We start from the raw sequence: 15,450 nt of genomic DNA, 5'->3' as shown, positions 1-15,450 counted from the left end.
AGAAAGAACGAGTCACGCTCACATCATCACGTATGCTGCCGGTGTTCACGACCCTTGTCGCCTTACCGCCAACCCCCACCCTTCTCTATCTATCTCACTCACTCACTCTCTCTCTCTCTCTCTCTCTCTCTCTCTCTCTCTCTCTCTCTCTCCTTTTTAATTTCTTGCCACATTCACATAGCAATCTAAGGGTGTTATCCTTCACATGATATTTATAGCGAATAGCTACGAAGTAGCTATTATATTTATATGTTAATATGATCTCTACAAACATTCGTATTTGAATAAATATTTTGTTCAATAATAATCTATAAATCAAAATAAAAAAAAAAAAAAATATATATATATATAATATAAAATTGTTCATTGAAAGAAAAAGAAGACAGGAAAAAAAAAAAGAGAAAGTACGAAGTAATAATTGCGATTATAATTTGTTTTCGATCGAATCAAAGATCCTTCGTGATTAATAATCGTTGAAACAAATTAATCGTATAGAAAAATGAAATTAGAAGTTTGAACGGATACAAGCTGAATCGAAAAAAAAAAGGAGAAAAAGAAAGAAGAAGAAGAAGAAGAAGAAGAAGAAGAAGAAGAAGAAGAAAAAGAAGAAGAGGTAACTAAGATTTGAAAGAAGGAAAGAAAAGGAAGGTGAACGAAGGAATGGATGATCGTATTCCTTCTTCGTGGCCCCTCGGATTGCCGGTCGATCTCCCTCATTAACATTCGACTCTTTGTCTCTGTCATCGTTGTGGTCGTCCTATTCCGTAAGGTCGTCCCCATCGTACTCAAGAGATCCTCTACTTCTCTTCTTCTTCCTCCTCCTCCTCCTCCTCCTCCTCCTTCTCCTCCTACTCCTTTTTCTCCTCATCCTCAACTCTTCTCTTCTCTCCTCTCCTTTCTTCTTCTTCTTTTTCTTTTCCTTTTTCTTTTTCTTATTTTCTCAACCGGTCGACTTTTAGTAGCTCTCTGCTCCTTCTCCTCTTTTTACTCTCTCTCTCTCTCTCTCTCTTTCTCTTTCTCTTTCTCTCTCCTATCTCTTTCTTTCTTTATTCCATCTTCTTCTTCTTCTTCTGCTTCTTATCCTTCTTCTTCGCCTCCTCCTCCTCCTCCTTCTTCAGGTTCTTCTCTCTCTCTCTCTCTTTCTCTTTCTCTCTTTCTCTCTCTCTCTCTCTCTCTCTCTTTTTCTCTTTCAGTTCACTCTCCTCAACCCATCGGACTTTTTTCGGAAGGAAGAAATGAGGATGGTCCGCTTCGGAGAGGCACGAGCATTCCTCAGCAATTTCGGTGTAATGCCGCGTCGTCAAGCCTGGTCAATCTTCGGCCTTGATAATAATGGCAACAGTCGTGTGGAGGTCACAATTAGGGACGGCAGCGTGCACCAATCGTCACAGAACTCTGTTTCGTGAACTTTTGAAAGGTAACGTTAGTAAGCAGTTAGTTACTTTAGTTGGTTGGTTAATTAATTATTTAGTTAGTTAGTTTAGTTTCTATCGAAAAAAAAAAACTTTTTCAATGAAACATTTCTACGAACGTTAAAAGGAAGAAGGAGAGAGAAAAAAGAAAAAAGAAAAAAAGAAACAAATCGTCATTTGTCCGGGGAAAAAGTTTTAATTTAATTCCCTTTGATTTTCTAATAATAATGATTGATCGAATCGAATTATTTTACGCTATCGTTCGTTTCAATTTTTTATGCAATTGCGATTAAAAGTGATTTAATGATTTTTTTCTTCCTTGTTTTTTTTTTTATTTTTTTTTTTTCTTTTAGAAAGCATTTAAATGCCTCGGAATAAATTCAAGGAGTATAGTACGAGATAGCGCTTTTGGTGAAAAGTAAAAAAAAGAAAGAAGATACATGAGGAGAAAGAGGATAGAGAAACTGCAGAGAGGAAAAAAGAGAGAAAGGGAGAGAGAGAGAGAGAGAGAGAGAGAGAAGGAGGGGGAGAGAGATAGAAAGAGGGAGATTTCTCTGCAGAGAGTGCGAGCTTTTTAATTTTATGAGGGGTGTTTATCTTACGATTATGTTGATAACTTCTCGGTACACGCTCGTAACGTAAATTGGCCTTCTGACAAGAATTCCGTGTGTGAGTTAGAGGGAAGAAGGGAGAAGGTAGAAATCGTTCGAAAAATTCGTCTCACTACTTCGGGCAATCGTAAAACATTATTTGGATTCAATAAATCTCTCTGTATAAAAGTGTATTAGCAATGTCTGCTTGTTTCTTATTAAAGGATTCAACGTGTATTTTCGTATATTCATTTTATATATATATATATATATAAATGATGCGATTTAAATAGCCCATAAGCGAGGTATGATAATCGCTTACGCGTGAAATTTCAAGGCCATTAACGTTTCATAATCCACGATGAGATATAAATAATTTCAATTTTCGAGTCTTACGTATACCGTAAGATACGATAATGTGGAAGAAATTATTATAAATAATAATTATTCAAAACTCTCGAGAAAGAGTTTTATATTTCTTTTTCAGAATAACAGAGAAAGAGAAAGAGAAAGAGAGAGAGAGAGAGAGAGAGAGAAAAAAATTTCGTTCATCTTACATGTATGAATCCTCTGTGAGTCGTCGATAATGATTCATAATGGCGACGGAAAGTAGAAGAAAAATATTCGAAAAAGTACATCATAGAATTGGCTCTTTCTTCCCGTCCTTTTCCAAGCTGTTCGTCGACGAGGAGAACGGGAGGGAGACTCACCGGGCCGTGTGTAACTTGATAAACAAGTTTACTTGGAGAGGCCAGTATCTTATATACACGCTTACACTGGGTGTCCCAAGGAGACTGAATACTAATTGCTGGACGTGCCGTGTGAAACAAAGCGGCTACTCCATGGATACTGCAAACTCAGAATCCCTCTTTCTCTCTCTCTCTCTCTCTCTCCCTCTCTCTGTCTCTCTCTCTCTCTCTCTCTCCTTATCGTGCATCAAGTTCAAGCAAGTACCCGAAGAAATAAGAACTGGACCAATCCAAATTGGAAGTAAGATGAACATGAAGTTCCTTAGTGTAACTTAGTTAGCAACGTCGTCTTATATACTGGTATTTGAAAAATGTTAAAGAAAATGTTGTTTCTATCTCCTATTAATTTCTTTCCTAACGAAGAACACGTATGTATGTGTGTGCGTGTGTGTGTATGTGTGTGTATCTTAATGTCCGACCATTTCTAATCATCATCAGGATCGTCTGATAAATCAATACAGTAGAATGGTACTATGATACGTTTGAAGAAGAAATGAAAGAAAAGAAGAAATAAGAAGAAAGAAAGGAAAAAAGTAGACGGAGGGGAGGGAGAGAGAGAGAAAAAAAGAAATAAAGAAATGGAACCCCCGGTATATTAGCGATGGGCAATCCTGTCGAAGCGGATTCGCGGTCGCCGCTTTTGGTTTTCCGGATCTTGGGTCCGGTAGTCAGCGGGTGGTGGTATTTCTGATTCTCCGGCTGGCAGCGATAAGAAGGTGAGAGAGAGAGAAAGAGAGAGAGAAAGAGAGAGAGAGAGAGAGAAAGAGAGAAAGAAAGAAAGAACCTCAGCAAGGAAATAACGTTGAGTATGCAGGCACGAGGCAAGCTATAGATGAGATGGGCACGAGGAGCACTGCACTCGGACGTGTCGACTGCTCGCACGAGTCCCTCCTCCTCCCCCCGCCCTTCCCCGCCGCACTCTCTTTTTGCTATCGAGAGGATTAGGAATCCTTCTTCGTAGTCTTTTCTGAGTTTTTCTGATCCTTCTAATATTCCAGTCACGAGTTCTTTGTGTTTAATACGTGTGCTCTCCTTTGTTTTCATTCCCTTTGTCTCTTCTCTCATGATCTTGAACATCGGTGTCATGCAAAATGTCATCTTTTAAAGAAATAAAGAAAATTTAATGAATTTATTTTCTTTCCTTTTATTCTTCTTCTTCTTTTTCTTCTTTTTCATTTTTCTTCTTTTTTTTTTTTTTATTTTCATTTGTTCGTTTCTTTTCGTTTTTTCGTTCTCTATAACAATACCTTTCTTAAGCCTTTACGAATCGTTATTATTATTTGATTTGTATAGAATTACATAGGCGATAACAACAAATTGCGATATCATTTTGTTTAACATTTATAAATGTATCCCTTGTCAAGATTATACATTAAGTAAGTACATACATATATGGTATATGTATATAACTTGGATTCTCTATCCTTTAAGATCTGAGAGCACATATCCAACACGATGTACGGATGTACCCTTATCGCCGTAACTTCTCTTCACGCTGTAAGCGAGTTCTTGCTTGCATCTTAAGCGCTACTCGTATTTTCTCGCATTATTTGCGCCCGTCACACCACCTACGTTGTTCGCAAATCGCAGATCCAACGCATTTCCAAATCGCAAACGTGACGTCTCCTTATCGTCTTACTTATATTATTTCTACGTTTATATTGCCCAGTTGCAATTTTTATTAGGCCAGTGAACCACCTCACTTGTACACATTTGACAATCTTCTTTTTTTTTTTTTTCCTTTTTTCTCTTCTTCCACGAGTACGTAGAAGAAGTATCGTGTTTTGAAGAAATTTGCTAAAATGCAATCTTGATGTTCGTTTACAGATTTTCAAAAAAAAAAAAAAAAAAAGAAAATAAAAGAAAATGTTGTATTTTTAACAGATCAGTATCTAGTTTACTTACAACTATGTTTTTTTTTTTGTTTTTTCTTTTATTTTGTTTCTTTTTACCTATCGATGATTCAGACCTAATGCATGCACCGTAATGTACGACTGGAACAAGTACGTAGAACCCATATACAGTGCACAACCAAGATAGAACAGGATGTTACTACTCGTAATATATACGTAAATTACTGTAGATGATAACGCGCAATGCCCACGCGTCTAGCAAGAGATCCTGTTTTTCTTTCTCCTTTCCATGTTTAATAAAATAAAAGGATTGTCTCGTAGTTACATATATTGTATCTCTTTTGCCATATAAATATTCTTTCTCATCATTCTTTATATAATTTCTTTTTTTTTTTTTCTTTTTAACGACATCACAAATTTCTTAACAATATCAATACATTTCGATTTTATTTCTTCGAAGAAATCTTGATAGCAATAAAAAAAAAAAAACAAAAAGAAAGAAATACAATAACTACGACATTAATATCACTGATATCTTCAATTGAATTTTGATTGATACCGTCATAATGGATAAGTGAATTGAAGCGTAAGAAAATTTAGCAAAGGTTGAAATATTAAAACCCTTATATATGAATCCCTAATCCCAATTATAAAAATTATAATCCTTGACGATCTACCATCTTAACTAATATGGAAGTCATTAAATGCATAAAGAAACATGGCTCTTCACCAACTTTCGATTTACGTGGAACAGGGCTCATCAACAGTACTGCCATCAACCATAAGCCATCTTACGAAACAGTTTGTACATCGAGGTAGGTATCTACAAGTAAGTACGTAGAGCTAACGACGATTGGAAAACATGAATGCGAACTCTCATGAACTTTCCTTAGAACAGGAGATGAGATAAGTGGTTTGTCCTCGCGTAAAGGCTACATCGTAGCGATAATGTCAGAAAAATATACTTATATACGTATGTATGTACGTATGTATATATGTACGTATGTACCAAAGAAGAAGAAGAAGAAGAAGGAATAAAGGCCTCGATAGATGTGCAAGCTATTCGTACGAACGGATGAAAATAGATGAAGATAGAGGGACGTGATGCATGCTTGCGATTAAGTGAATAGGCAGAGGCCAGTGTAGATAAAGGATTATGAGGTAGATCGGTGAATCGGGTCGAAATAACAAGTGCATTATAGATTATACCACCTAACGTTCTCTACCAACTCCAATGTAATTAAACATACTAATTATCATTTCTTTTCTTAACGATTCAAGATTCCTCGGGATATGAATGAATCAAATATAAAAAAAAAAAAAATAATAAAAAATTCAAGATAAGAGATTCGAGGGGGAAAAAAAGAAAATGGGGGAGAAAAAAAATATATATACATATGTATATGTATGTATATATAAAAAAAAAAAGAACGAAATATTTTTGACGATGTTATGATAATCATCGAGATTGTTTTTGTACGTTATCTTACTTTGATTCGATTTTCTTGATAATAAATAATAAAAACGATTTCTTTTTTCCTTCTAAATGGATATATAATATATATATATATATATACCTTATTAAAATTTAATAAATTTTCTCGATATCATTAAGAATTTGAAAACGATTTGACGATTTCACTGTTCACTTTTCCTGCACCACCCGTTACAACGTGTAACGCGTCCGATGTTCACAATATACCGAATGCATGTGGAAACGTATAATTTAGCGAACACACCACTTCTCTCAAGGATTCGACCTATACACTGTGCGAGTTAACTTTGAGAAACACTTGGCAATTCCATCCCCCTCACCCACCCATTCACCGTCCCATATCCTTCCTTAATCCCCCTCCTTGTATAAACAATCTCAATCATTTTTCCTTCAATTGATCAATTCGTTGTCCCCCTTTTTTTTTTCTTCAACATAAGAACAGTGTTCGTTCATTCGATTCGAATAATTCCACACGTTTATACTTTCAATTCACACTAATAGATCTTAAAGATCACGATCGAATAAGTATCGGTCAGAGTTCGTGGAGAACAGAGCGATCACGGTGTAGCTCGTGCCCCGGCAACATCGGCATCGCCACTATTCTTCGGTTGCACATGTTACTCTCTATTAAGCTGCCTTCACACGGTGGACCGACCTAACAGAAATATATCGCGTTGGGAAAAGAATAATAAGAGATTATATGTTTTTTCTCTTTTTTTTTTCTTTTTTAACTTGATGATTTGAATTTTTATCTTCCTTTTTTTCTTCCTTTTTTTCTTTTTTTTTTTTTTAAATCATATTAAATTTCAAATATCACTTTATTATTGGATACAATATCGTATCCACAATTAAATCTGTACTTGAGTTAATGTAGTTCGTCAAAATTTGAAAACTTGTATGTTAAATAAAGTCGTTCAAAAAGGAGAGAGAGAGAGAGAGAGAGAGAGAGAGAGAGAGAGAGAGAGAGAGAGAAGAAGAGAAAGAGAGAGAAGGAGAGAAAGAGAGAGAAGGAGAGAGAGAGAGACAGAGAGATTGGTTCGGTATACAAATCCTCTTTTGGTCAGTTAACTTGTGTAATAAATGTCACATCCGTGAACCGAACATTGACACGAGGACCTTCGCCGCGAAACTACTTAACGCGCTAGAAAGTCTGTAACTAAACAAATATGACTAATCCTCGAGAGTCAACGACACGGTATAACCCTTTGTCGCTTATTCCGTTGAACCCAGCGCTGTTTTCTTTACCCACTTGAAAAGGTCTCTCCTTGTACGTTCCTCAAGTGTTTTAAATACAACACACATTCGATATATATATATATATATATATATATATATTATATGTATATCGCAAATAATAAATTATTAATAATATGTTATCTTCACTGTGAGATGTATAATGTTTATTGTAACTGATTAAAATTTATTCTTAGAATTCAAAAAAAGAATATCTAAAGAGCAAGATTTAACGTGATTCACAATGAGAACAGTAATGTCTCTCTACGATTTTCTTATCTTTTACTTTTTCTTTTTTCCTTTCTTTTATTTTTTTCTTTTTTTTTTTTTTTTTTTGTTATTGAACAATTTAACGAGTTTAAAGGAAAAAGAAAAAAAAAAGAAAAAAAAAGAGAATAATCATTCAAGGATTACCTTTGGATCATCCGATCGACCAATCAAAAGCCGTGTTATATCCTCGGCTATCTTTCCATCAATTCACATGAATATTGTGATCCTAGTTAAAAGATATCAAGGATATTTCAATGTCTTCCATCGATCGGAACCATATACGATTCGACGAGATTATTGGCGGAAAGAAGGAATGAAAGACATAAAAAAATAAAATAAGGAAAAAGATGTCGAGAAAGAAAGTGATAAGAAGAAAAATATAACCGAACCGAAAAAGCCGAAAAGATTTACTCGTGTATCTTCGGTGTCTTAGAAGAAGAGTACTTAGTTCGCGTAGTTGAGTGCGGGCGTAATAAGACTGCCTGCTGACGGCGGTAGCGCAGTTCGTGCCCGCGAGCTGCGGCAGCAAGCAAGAGGGAAGCCCCTCTCTATCCCTTCCTCTCTTTCTTTCTTTCTTTCTTTCTTTCTTTCTTTCTTTCTCACTCACTCTCCTTGCCACGGCACACTCTTCTGCCGACTCCTTTGGTGCCAGCCAGCCAGCCAGCCAGCCAGCCAGCCAGCCAGTCAGCCAGCCAGCCAGCCAGCTAGCCAGCCAGCCAGCCAGCCAGCCAGCCAGCCAGCCACCAAGCCAGTCAGCCAGCCAGCCAGCCAGACCAGGAGGCCTATACACAGGTTGCGCCTTTACAGAACCAGAGCCTGCGGAGCCAGCTTGTCGAGACGCACGGTTGAATCCAAACGTTCTCCCTTTACTCTCTTACCTACCTTCGAACGAATCACGCAAAGCCCTCGAGCGGGAAGACGCCTGAGGGGACCTACGTCAGGCCCCTCGACTACCTTCTTATCCCCACTCCTTATTAACTTCTGATGTCTCGTACGGTTGATAAAGTAGGTTTCCTCATTACTATCTTACTTAGTATATATATATATTTGGATGATCTTCTTTTATTGAACTTTTATATACGTATGTCAGTCAATTGTTCGAAAATGGTGGACCAGTTTTTTGAAGTTTTTTTAATAAATCCGGTTTGGTAAAAAGAGCTTTCTTGATGGATTCGATTAGAACTTCTTCCTGATTGTAAGGTGAAAATGGAATACCTTCTAAATTGTAAATATATACAGCACCTTGAACGTCCGCCGTTACCATCTGTTTCCCATTATCAGTGAATGCGACTTTCACCAATCTTGCTTCGTTTGGAGAACGTGTTACAGATAGTGGGGCATAGGTTCTTCTTTTGATATTCCATATACAAATCTCATTGTTAACGATGCTAGCGATGATGGTCGAATATGTAGGACACCAGGTTGCGTATGGTACACATGCCAATGTTGTTGAAAGAGTGATTAAAGGTTCAGTTAGCTCTTCTATCCAAATTCTAGTACACCAATCAGCTCCACAAGTCAAAAAGAGTTTAGAACAGTAATGAGAAAATTCCATTCTGTATATCGGTCCGTTGTGAGCCAAAAAACTGTCTATGTGATGGTACAAATAATTTGTGGAACATCGATATATCGCTCCCTCGTCTGAGCCCACGAAATAAATAGAACTTAAAGTAGGATGTTGACAAAGAACAAGAGCTCCTGTGCTTTGATTCATTAAAATATCATATGAGATACATTGGTCTGATCTATCCACTCCTAATATTTTATCTTCTATCTTAGAAATCTTCATCATCTCGGTCATTATGAAATCCTCGTCCAATGGGTAACGATAAACACGTCCATTTTGATTACTTGTATAAATTAATTCCTAAATCGAGAACGAAGTATTAATCGTTATTTAATAATATTATTATTATTTATATCGTTGCATATATATATTGAAATTATTAATACCTGAAAATCAAAATGTTCGTCGCTCTTCCACCATTGTACTTGCCAATGTGGTTCGTATATGACTGATGTATCCCTCTTGCTTTGTCTTATTATGTTAAGAGAAGTGCTGCTAACGTCAATAACTTTTATTGAACCATTGTAGAAACCAATTGCTAGTAAATTTGGCCGATCGTGACTCCAATCTATGCTGGAAATCTGACTATCAAAGATATGTATTTGTCCTGGTTCTTTTGGATTCTTTGCACACCATAGTAACAAGAGGCCATCTTTTTTATCATCTGTTGGCTGCGAAGTCACAAAATGATCATATAAATGATATAAAATTGTTAAAATACTTTAAAATGCATTATTAATCCAAACGAACTTTTGAACCATACGAGACAGCAATAATGTTTCTGTTAAAATAATTCCAACAAAATGAAGAAACTGGTCGATCTTTACTGATATCGCAGGTATAAGTCCACAATAGATCAAGATCGTACGTAAATTCTAAATCGAGACTACATGGATCCCGTTGGACGATCCCAGTGAAACGTTTTTGAACATCAAGATAAATATTGTTAGATAATATGCCTTCCATAATACGTGCGGCTTTCAAAAACCCAGTATTATATACTATATGATATAATTGGTCAGAGGAATGTTTCACTTGATGATCTATGTTATACTGCGGTAATTTATTTTTCATTTCCTATATAATAAATACTATGTATTATATAAATACTATGCAAAAAAAATAAATGAATGATAAATCAATAGCAAAAGGATATCAATGATCTGACCTGTTTTTCCAACATCCGTAGATAACTATCCCTTGTACGAACAACCAAAAATCCATTTTTCTCTGTCATTAATTCTGGTTCCTTATAAGTGTCATATATAACCCAATTATTAACGAACATTCCTTCATTTTGTCGTGCCCTTCCTCCTAGATAAGTACCACGTGATTTCGTAATAACATCTATCGTTTGAGTTTCAGCATCAATCACTTTTCTTGCTATTCCAGGTCCTGCTACTATATCTTTGTATCTCTCATTGCTCTCTTGAACTGCTTGTCCTTCTGATGTACGAAGATCACTCGTCAATGGGAGCATCTCGAAGAAGATAATCGTTTCTGTTTCTTTCAATATAATCGTTATTGTTTCTGGTCGAGTATGAAACTCTTCTGGATCGTCGCTTAATAATAACAATTGAAGGAAACAATATCATTGAATCAAGTCTTTCTTATTTATTTATTTATTTATTTATTTATTTATTTATTTATTTATTTATTACGACTACCTGGATATATAGAATTGAACTGGTGCTTTTTCTTTTACATCCTCCATTACACCCATTACCTCGGTAGACAAAAGACTCTCTATTTGCGTATCATTAGTAACATAGGTTGATCGAGATATTAAAGAAGAACTGGATTTAAAGCCACTGTGTGAGGAAGATAAAAAGGACGATGGACCGTTGCCTTCTGATTGAGAAATGGCAATCTGTTCGAAAGCGGTCATATGGCGATCATCGATTTGATTGAACGTAGGGTGTGTCAGAAATTTCGGTGTCACGTCGATGCCCTCTTCGTAAATACGAAGTGCCATACGTTCTTGCAATAACGGCGATGCTATAACTTTAACATATTTCCGACTTTTCGAGGCAACTTGCAATCTCAATTTTGACGAAGTTATACTCTGTGGCATAGATCTCTGAGAGTTATCCGTGTCACTTGCTTTCATTTTTTATATTTAATTAATCGTCAAAACCGTTAATACATTTCACTTAATCTAATCAATATCTCTTAACATGTCGATTAAAGTAAGATATAAAATTAATCTTTTCATTGTAAAAATTATTTTACTTATCTCGTACAACACTTTCTCGCAAACAATGCTATCATTTTATTACAGTGTATGGATTCCATGGAGACGTGAGAATCGATTAGCCTGATATTATCTTCCATTAGATTAGATTAGTCTTCGAAGAAAGAAAAGAAAAGCAAGCCAAAAAAAAAACAAAGGACTAAATCTATCTGTCTATGTAGAAAATCTAATGTCGTTTAAAAAAACAAGATAATGTTCCATAAATAAAGATTCAAGTTTATATCGAAACAACAGGCAATATTAATAGTTTCAAAATTTCAGTCATCGTTAATCGACAAATAATCATTTGAAAAGGTCCCGCCAAGCGCCATCTGCAAAACAGAACTGCCCTCTGACGCGAAAAGCTACAATTATTCGATATACGTGATCAAACGAGTGTCCCTAAATCGACATAAGAACAACACGAATATATTTGCGTATTAGTGTCACGTTGATCGAGTTAAATAGAAGTAAAAATATACGTATATTATTATTATTATTATTATTATTATCATTATCATTATCATTATCATTATCATTATCATTAGTACTATTATTATTATTATATAGTATTAAGAAATTTTTTAATTATATAATCATCGAAGACGACGATAATTTGACGAAAAGCGTACAAGGATATCTGATTGAAATTTGTCGACTTCAAGGACATCTCGTTAAAATATTCAATCTAAACGTAGTACTCGTTGGACAAACGTCCCTTACGTATTGGCCCACGAACATTCGTTTTACATTTTACATTAGAAAAATAATCCACTGTTGAAGCTTGCGCAATTATTACGTTAAAAGAAACGTGTGATTCGTCAAAACAGACGGATAGATAGTGAATAAGAGAGAGAGAAAGAGAGAAAGAGAAAGAGAGAGAGAGCGCGCTACGTTTTTTCTCTCTCTCCTTTTTCTTTTTTTTTTCTTTTTTTATAAGAAGAAACGCCAGTGGGAGAAAATAAATGGCCGAAGGAGTCGTCTTTCAGTCGTTGGATCGAAGAAGTAAGTGGCCGCGACACGAAATAATCCTTTAACGTTATAATTATTTTTTTTTCTTACTTAATGTTCTTTTTTTTCTTTTCTTTCTTTTTTGTGTATTTTTTTTCATGTTGGCAGCTGTCATCTAAGTACATACATACATACACACACATACACACATACATACATATATTTCTTTCGATTCTTCGTCCTTAATCCATTTTTCGTGAATATCGACAAAGTTTGATTTTATTTTTCTTTTTTTTTTTTTTTTTTTTTTTCTTTCTTTTCGAGTACAATCTCGAAGACATTTTGTTATTATATACCGATTTAGAAATTCTTCTTTTTCTCTTATTCGTGTCATAGTTATAACAGTTGTCGTTGTCGTCGTCGTCGTTATCGTCGTTATCGTCATATCGTAAAGTTGTCGTCGTTAGTAGTCGCACAGTCATCGTCGTCGTAGTCGTCATTAAATTTTTTTATGAAAATTTTCGAAGAGATTATTTTTCTTTTTTTCTTTTTTCGGAATTATTATTCATTATGATGGCCTATCTATCGTATTGTTCTTCTTGTGGCATACCCAGAACACATGACTTTCGATTGACCATCTCGAAAACAGATTGATACGTCCATACATATGTATGTCGGATAGTCCGTTGTGTGAATGACTCACAATTAAATAGATACGAACGATCGTGTTGTGTGATCAAGACCACGTATGTTCCTATACGTAATAAAGTCCGTTACTATATAAAGCATTGATTTAAAAACTTTTTGCAAAATTTTTTGTTTTCCCACCTACGTGTCATTATATGTGTATATATATATTTTTTTTTTCCTTTCTTTTCTTTTCTTTTTCTTTCATTCGATTTATTTCGAATGCTTTCGTTCTCTCATTCGCGATAATGGTTCGTGTAATATTGCTGATAAAAAAAAAATATATATATATATACGTATGTATATATATATATACGTATGTATATATATATATATATATATAAATTTGATTTGTTAATATCATACGTCGGTTCATCATCCAGTTGTTTATTAAGCTTATTGATAGATATTTTTAATCAGTATACAGAATTCTAGAATCATTTCTAAAATCATGATAAAGAGCTATAATTGATACACAATGATATAGAATTAATCTCTACGTTTTATAAGAGTTATTGTTTATTATTATTATTTTGTTATTTAAGATGAATTTTTAAAAAAATAGACGATCATATGGTTTCTGTAACTTTATCAGTCAATACTTTTATTCTTTCAGATAATTAGAACTGGATGAGTACAATGAAAGAACAAGCTGGGCCTTCCAGGCCTTCCGGGTCTGCTACGGAAGAAAAAGAAAAAGATGATAGAATGTTTGAATGTAATATTTGTCTTGATACAGCCAAGGATGCGGTTGTTAGCATGTGTGGACATTTATTTTGGTATGTCATTTATCATAATTTTCTTATAGATTGTTAATATTCAAATTTGTAATAATCTAACATAACACACATTTATATTTATTTATAATTTATATTTTTATTATTAAAAATAATTATTTATTATTTGTATATATATATATATATATATATATTTATATTTGTATATATTTTGTATTATATATAGTTGGCCTTGTTTACATCAGTGGCTAGAAACACGTCCAACACGACAAGTATGTCCAGTTTGCAAAGCTGCTATTAGCAAAGAGAAAGTCATTCCATTGTATGGACGTGGAGCAACAAAACATGAAGATCCAAGGTTTGTCGTTAATCGAATTAATTATAATATTTGTTCAATCTTGAATAAATAAAAGAAATTAAATAAATTATTATTACAGAAATAATGTTCCACCTCGTCCGGCTGGACAAAGATCGGAACCTGAAACCAATTTAGGATTTTCTGGATTTGGATTTGGTGATGGTTCATATATGTCTTTTGGCATTGGAACATTTCCATTTGCATTTTTCACATCAACATTTAATTTTGGAGAGACCCGACCAAGTGCTGGTATAATTGAAATTTCTTAGCCTTTATACAATAATAGTATATATATATAATTGTATGAATTTACAATTAATATTATTTTTTCTTTTTTCTTTTTTCTTTTTCCGGTTTTTTTTTCTTTTTTCTTTTTTCTTTTTCCGGTTTTTTTTTTTTTTTAATAGCTCCACGAGGCACTCCACAATATGAAGAAGAGCATTTCTTATCTAAGATATTTCTATGGTTATCAATGATATTCATTTGCTGGCTGTTAATGGCATAACACTTTTTTAAGTCTCGCTGTATGTCTCGTAATTTTTAATATTATTCGGTCAGTCCATTATACGTGTGCTCATACATAATTTTCCCCTATTTGTAATAATCTTTGTTAATCGTATTATAACTATACCCCTGCTTGGATAAATAAATATATAAATAGCTACTCTATTATCTTTTCATTTTTGTTTTGTTTCTTTTTGTTTTTTTTTTTGTTTTTCTTTTTTTGTTTTTATACTTGATGACACACGTTGCTCAAAATTTTTTTTTTCAATTTGTCCAAGCTTGATTATTATTTTGTCTACTATTTTAATTGTTTTGAAAGTTTATTATATACATGTGTATATGTAATTATTACTAATTTGCAAAATATTATTTGACGTTATCTATTATAGAAAGTATTCTGAGTGTGCTTTTGGCATCATGTGGTATATGCGCGTTTAACATTAAATAAATCTTGTTGCGTTAAATGCAACATAGACAAAAGTACTATCATAGTAGTACATTCCGAATACATGCCTTTCTTATCTACTTTTCTTTTTTTTTTTTTTTTAGAATAAGAATCTGATAAAAACGACATAGCTTTCATGAATAACAGCCAGTCTTATTATATTGGATTGCATATGTATATAATCTATAAAATCAAAATTATATTAAAGTTAATTCAATATCATCAATATGTAAGAATATTAATATTAATACAGTTATATGACATATAATATTGTAATATATTATGGATATAAACATAAAATTGAAGTGCAAAAAATTATTTTTGATTACTATTTCCTTCAATACCATTTATCCATTTTTTATTTCT

At 33.9% G+C, this 15,450-nt stretch overlaps 3 protein-coding genes across 9 annotated transcripts in view; 1 reads left to right on the top strand and 2 right to left on the bottom strand.

Moving 5' to 3' along the window:
• LOC118450950 (uncharacterized) overlaps positions 1-8,627 on the bottom strand; it is a 48,557-nt gene extending 39,930 nt beyond the window's left edge. The window contains exon 1 of one of the 4 annotated variants that reach the window (XM_035886981.2): positions 8,485-8,627. Coding sequence is in view for 1 of the 4 variants with exons in the window: in XM_085660529.1 (XP_085516655.1) it covers positions 2,560-2,643 (84 nt within the window). In the remaining 3 variants the exon portion in view is untranslated. Of the gene's footprint in view, positions 1-2,559; positions 3,447-7,746 lie in introns of those variants that run through there. The other 3 variants (XM_085660530.1, XM_085660531.1, XM_085660529.1) reach the window with 3 other exon arrangements.
• Positions 8,628-8,648: 21 nt separating this feature from the next.
• On the bottom strand, positions 8,649-11,409 carry LOC118450948 (dynein axonemal intermediate chain 4). Its single transcript, XM_035886978.2, has 5 exons — positions 10,837-11,409; positions 10,338-10,731; positions 9,920-10,246; positions 9,556-9,840; positions 8,649-9,469 (listed from the first exon to the last, which is right to left on the bottom strand). The coding sequence occupies exons 1-5, from the start codon at positions 11,277-11,279 to the stop codon at positions 8,693-8,695; spliced, it is 2,226 nt and encodes a 741-aa protein (XP_035742871.2). The 5' UTR covers positions 11,280-11,409; the 3' UTR covers positions 8,649-8,692.
• A 358-nt stretch (positions 11,410-11,767) lies between these two features.
• Positions 11,768-15,343, top strand: LOC118450952 (E3 ubiquitin-protein ligase RNF185). 4 transcript variants are annotated; one of them, XM_035886992.2, is made up of 5 exons: positions 11,768-11,872; positions 13,657-13,819; positions 14,004-14,135; positions 14,215-14,384; positions 14,543-15,341. In XM_035886992.2, exons 2-5 carry the CDS (start codon positions 13,671-13,673, stop codon positions 14,638-14,640), a joined length of 549 nt encoding a protein of 182 aa, XP_035742885.1. In that variant the 5' UTR covers positions 11,768-11,872; positions 13,657-13,670; the 3' UTR covers positions 14,641-15,341. The 4 variants fall into 4 exon arrangements, with proteins under 4 accessions (XP_035742885.1, XP_085516742.1, XP_085516744.1 ...); XM_085660616.1 differs by lacking the exon at positions 11,768-11,872 and adding an exon at positions 11,955-12,407; XM_085660618.1 differs by lacking the exon at positions 11,768-11,872 and adding an exon at positions 12,790-13,121 and having other exon boundaries at positions 14,543-15,343.
• The last annotated feature ends 107 nt before the right edge of the window (positions 15,344-15,450 follow it).

Source organism: Vespa mandarinia, chromosome 12 (genome assembly GCF_050613455.1).
Source record: "Vespa mandarinia isolate Hongniang chromosome 12, ASM5061345v1, whole genome shotgun sequence".
In the NCBI taxonomy this organism is placed as follows: Eukaryota; Metazoa; Arthropoda; class Insecta; order Hymenoptera; family Vespidae; genus Vespa; species Vespa mandarinia.
This window is presented reverse-complemented; position numbering and strand designations above follow the sequence as displayed.

Excerpts from the sequence above, each read along its gene's own strand:
- LOC118450948 (XM_035886978.2), bottom strand. The coding sequence starts at position 11,279 with ATGAAAGCAAGTGACACGGATAACTCTCAGAGATCTATGCCACAGAGT. Across the intron at positions 9,841-9,919 it reads CTGTCTCGTATGGTTCAAAA|CCAACAGATGATAAAAAAGA; the intron begins GTTCGTTTGGAT and ends GTGACTTCGCAG. Across the intron at positions 9,470-9,555 it reads ACGAACATTTTGATTTTCAG|GAATTAATTTATACAAGTAA; the intron begins GTATTAATAATT and ends TTCTCGATTTAG.
- LOC118450952 (XM_085660618.1), top strand. The coding sequence starts at position 13,671 with ATGAGTACAATGAAAGAACAAGCTGGGCCTTCCAGGCCTTCCGGGTCT. Across the intron at positions 13,820-14,003 it reads ATGTGTGGACATTTATTTTG|TTGGCCTTGTTTACATCAGT; the intron begins GTATGTCATTTA and ends TATTATATATAG. Across the intron at positions 14,385-14,542 it reads AGAGACCCGACCAAGTGCTG|CTCCACGAGGCACTCCACAA; the intron begins GTATAATTGAAA and ends TTTTTTTAATAG.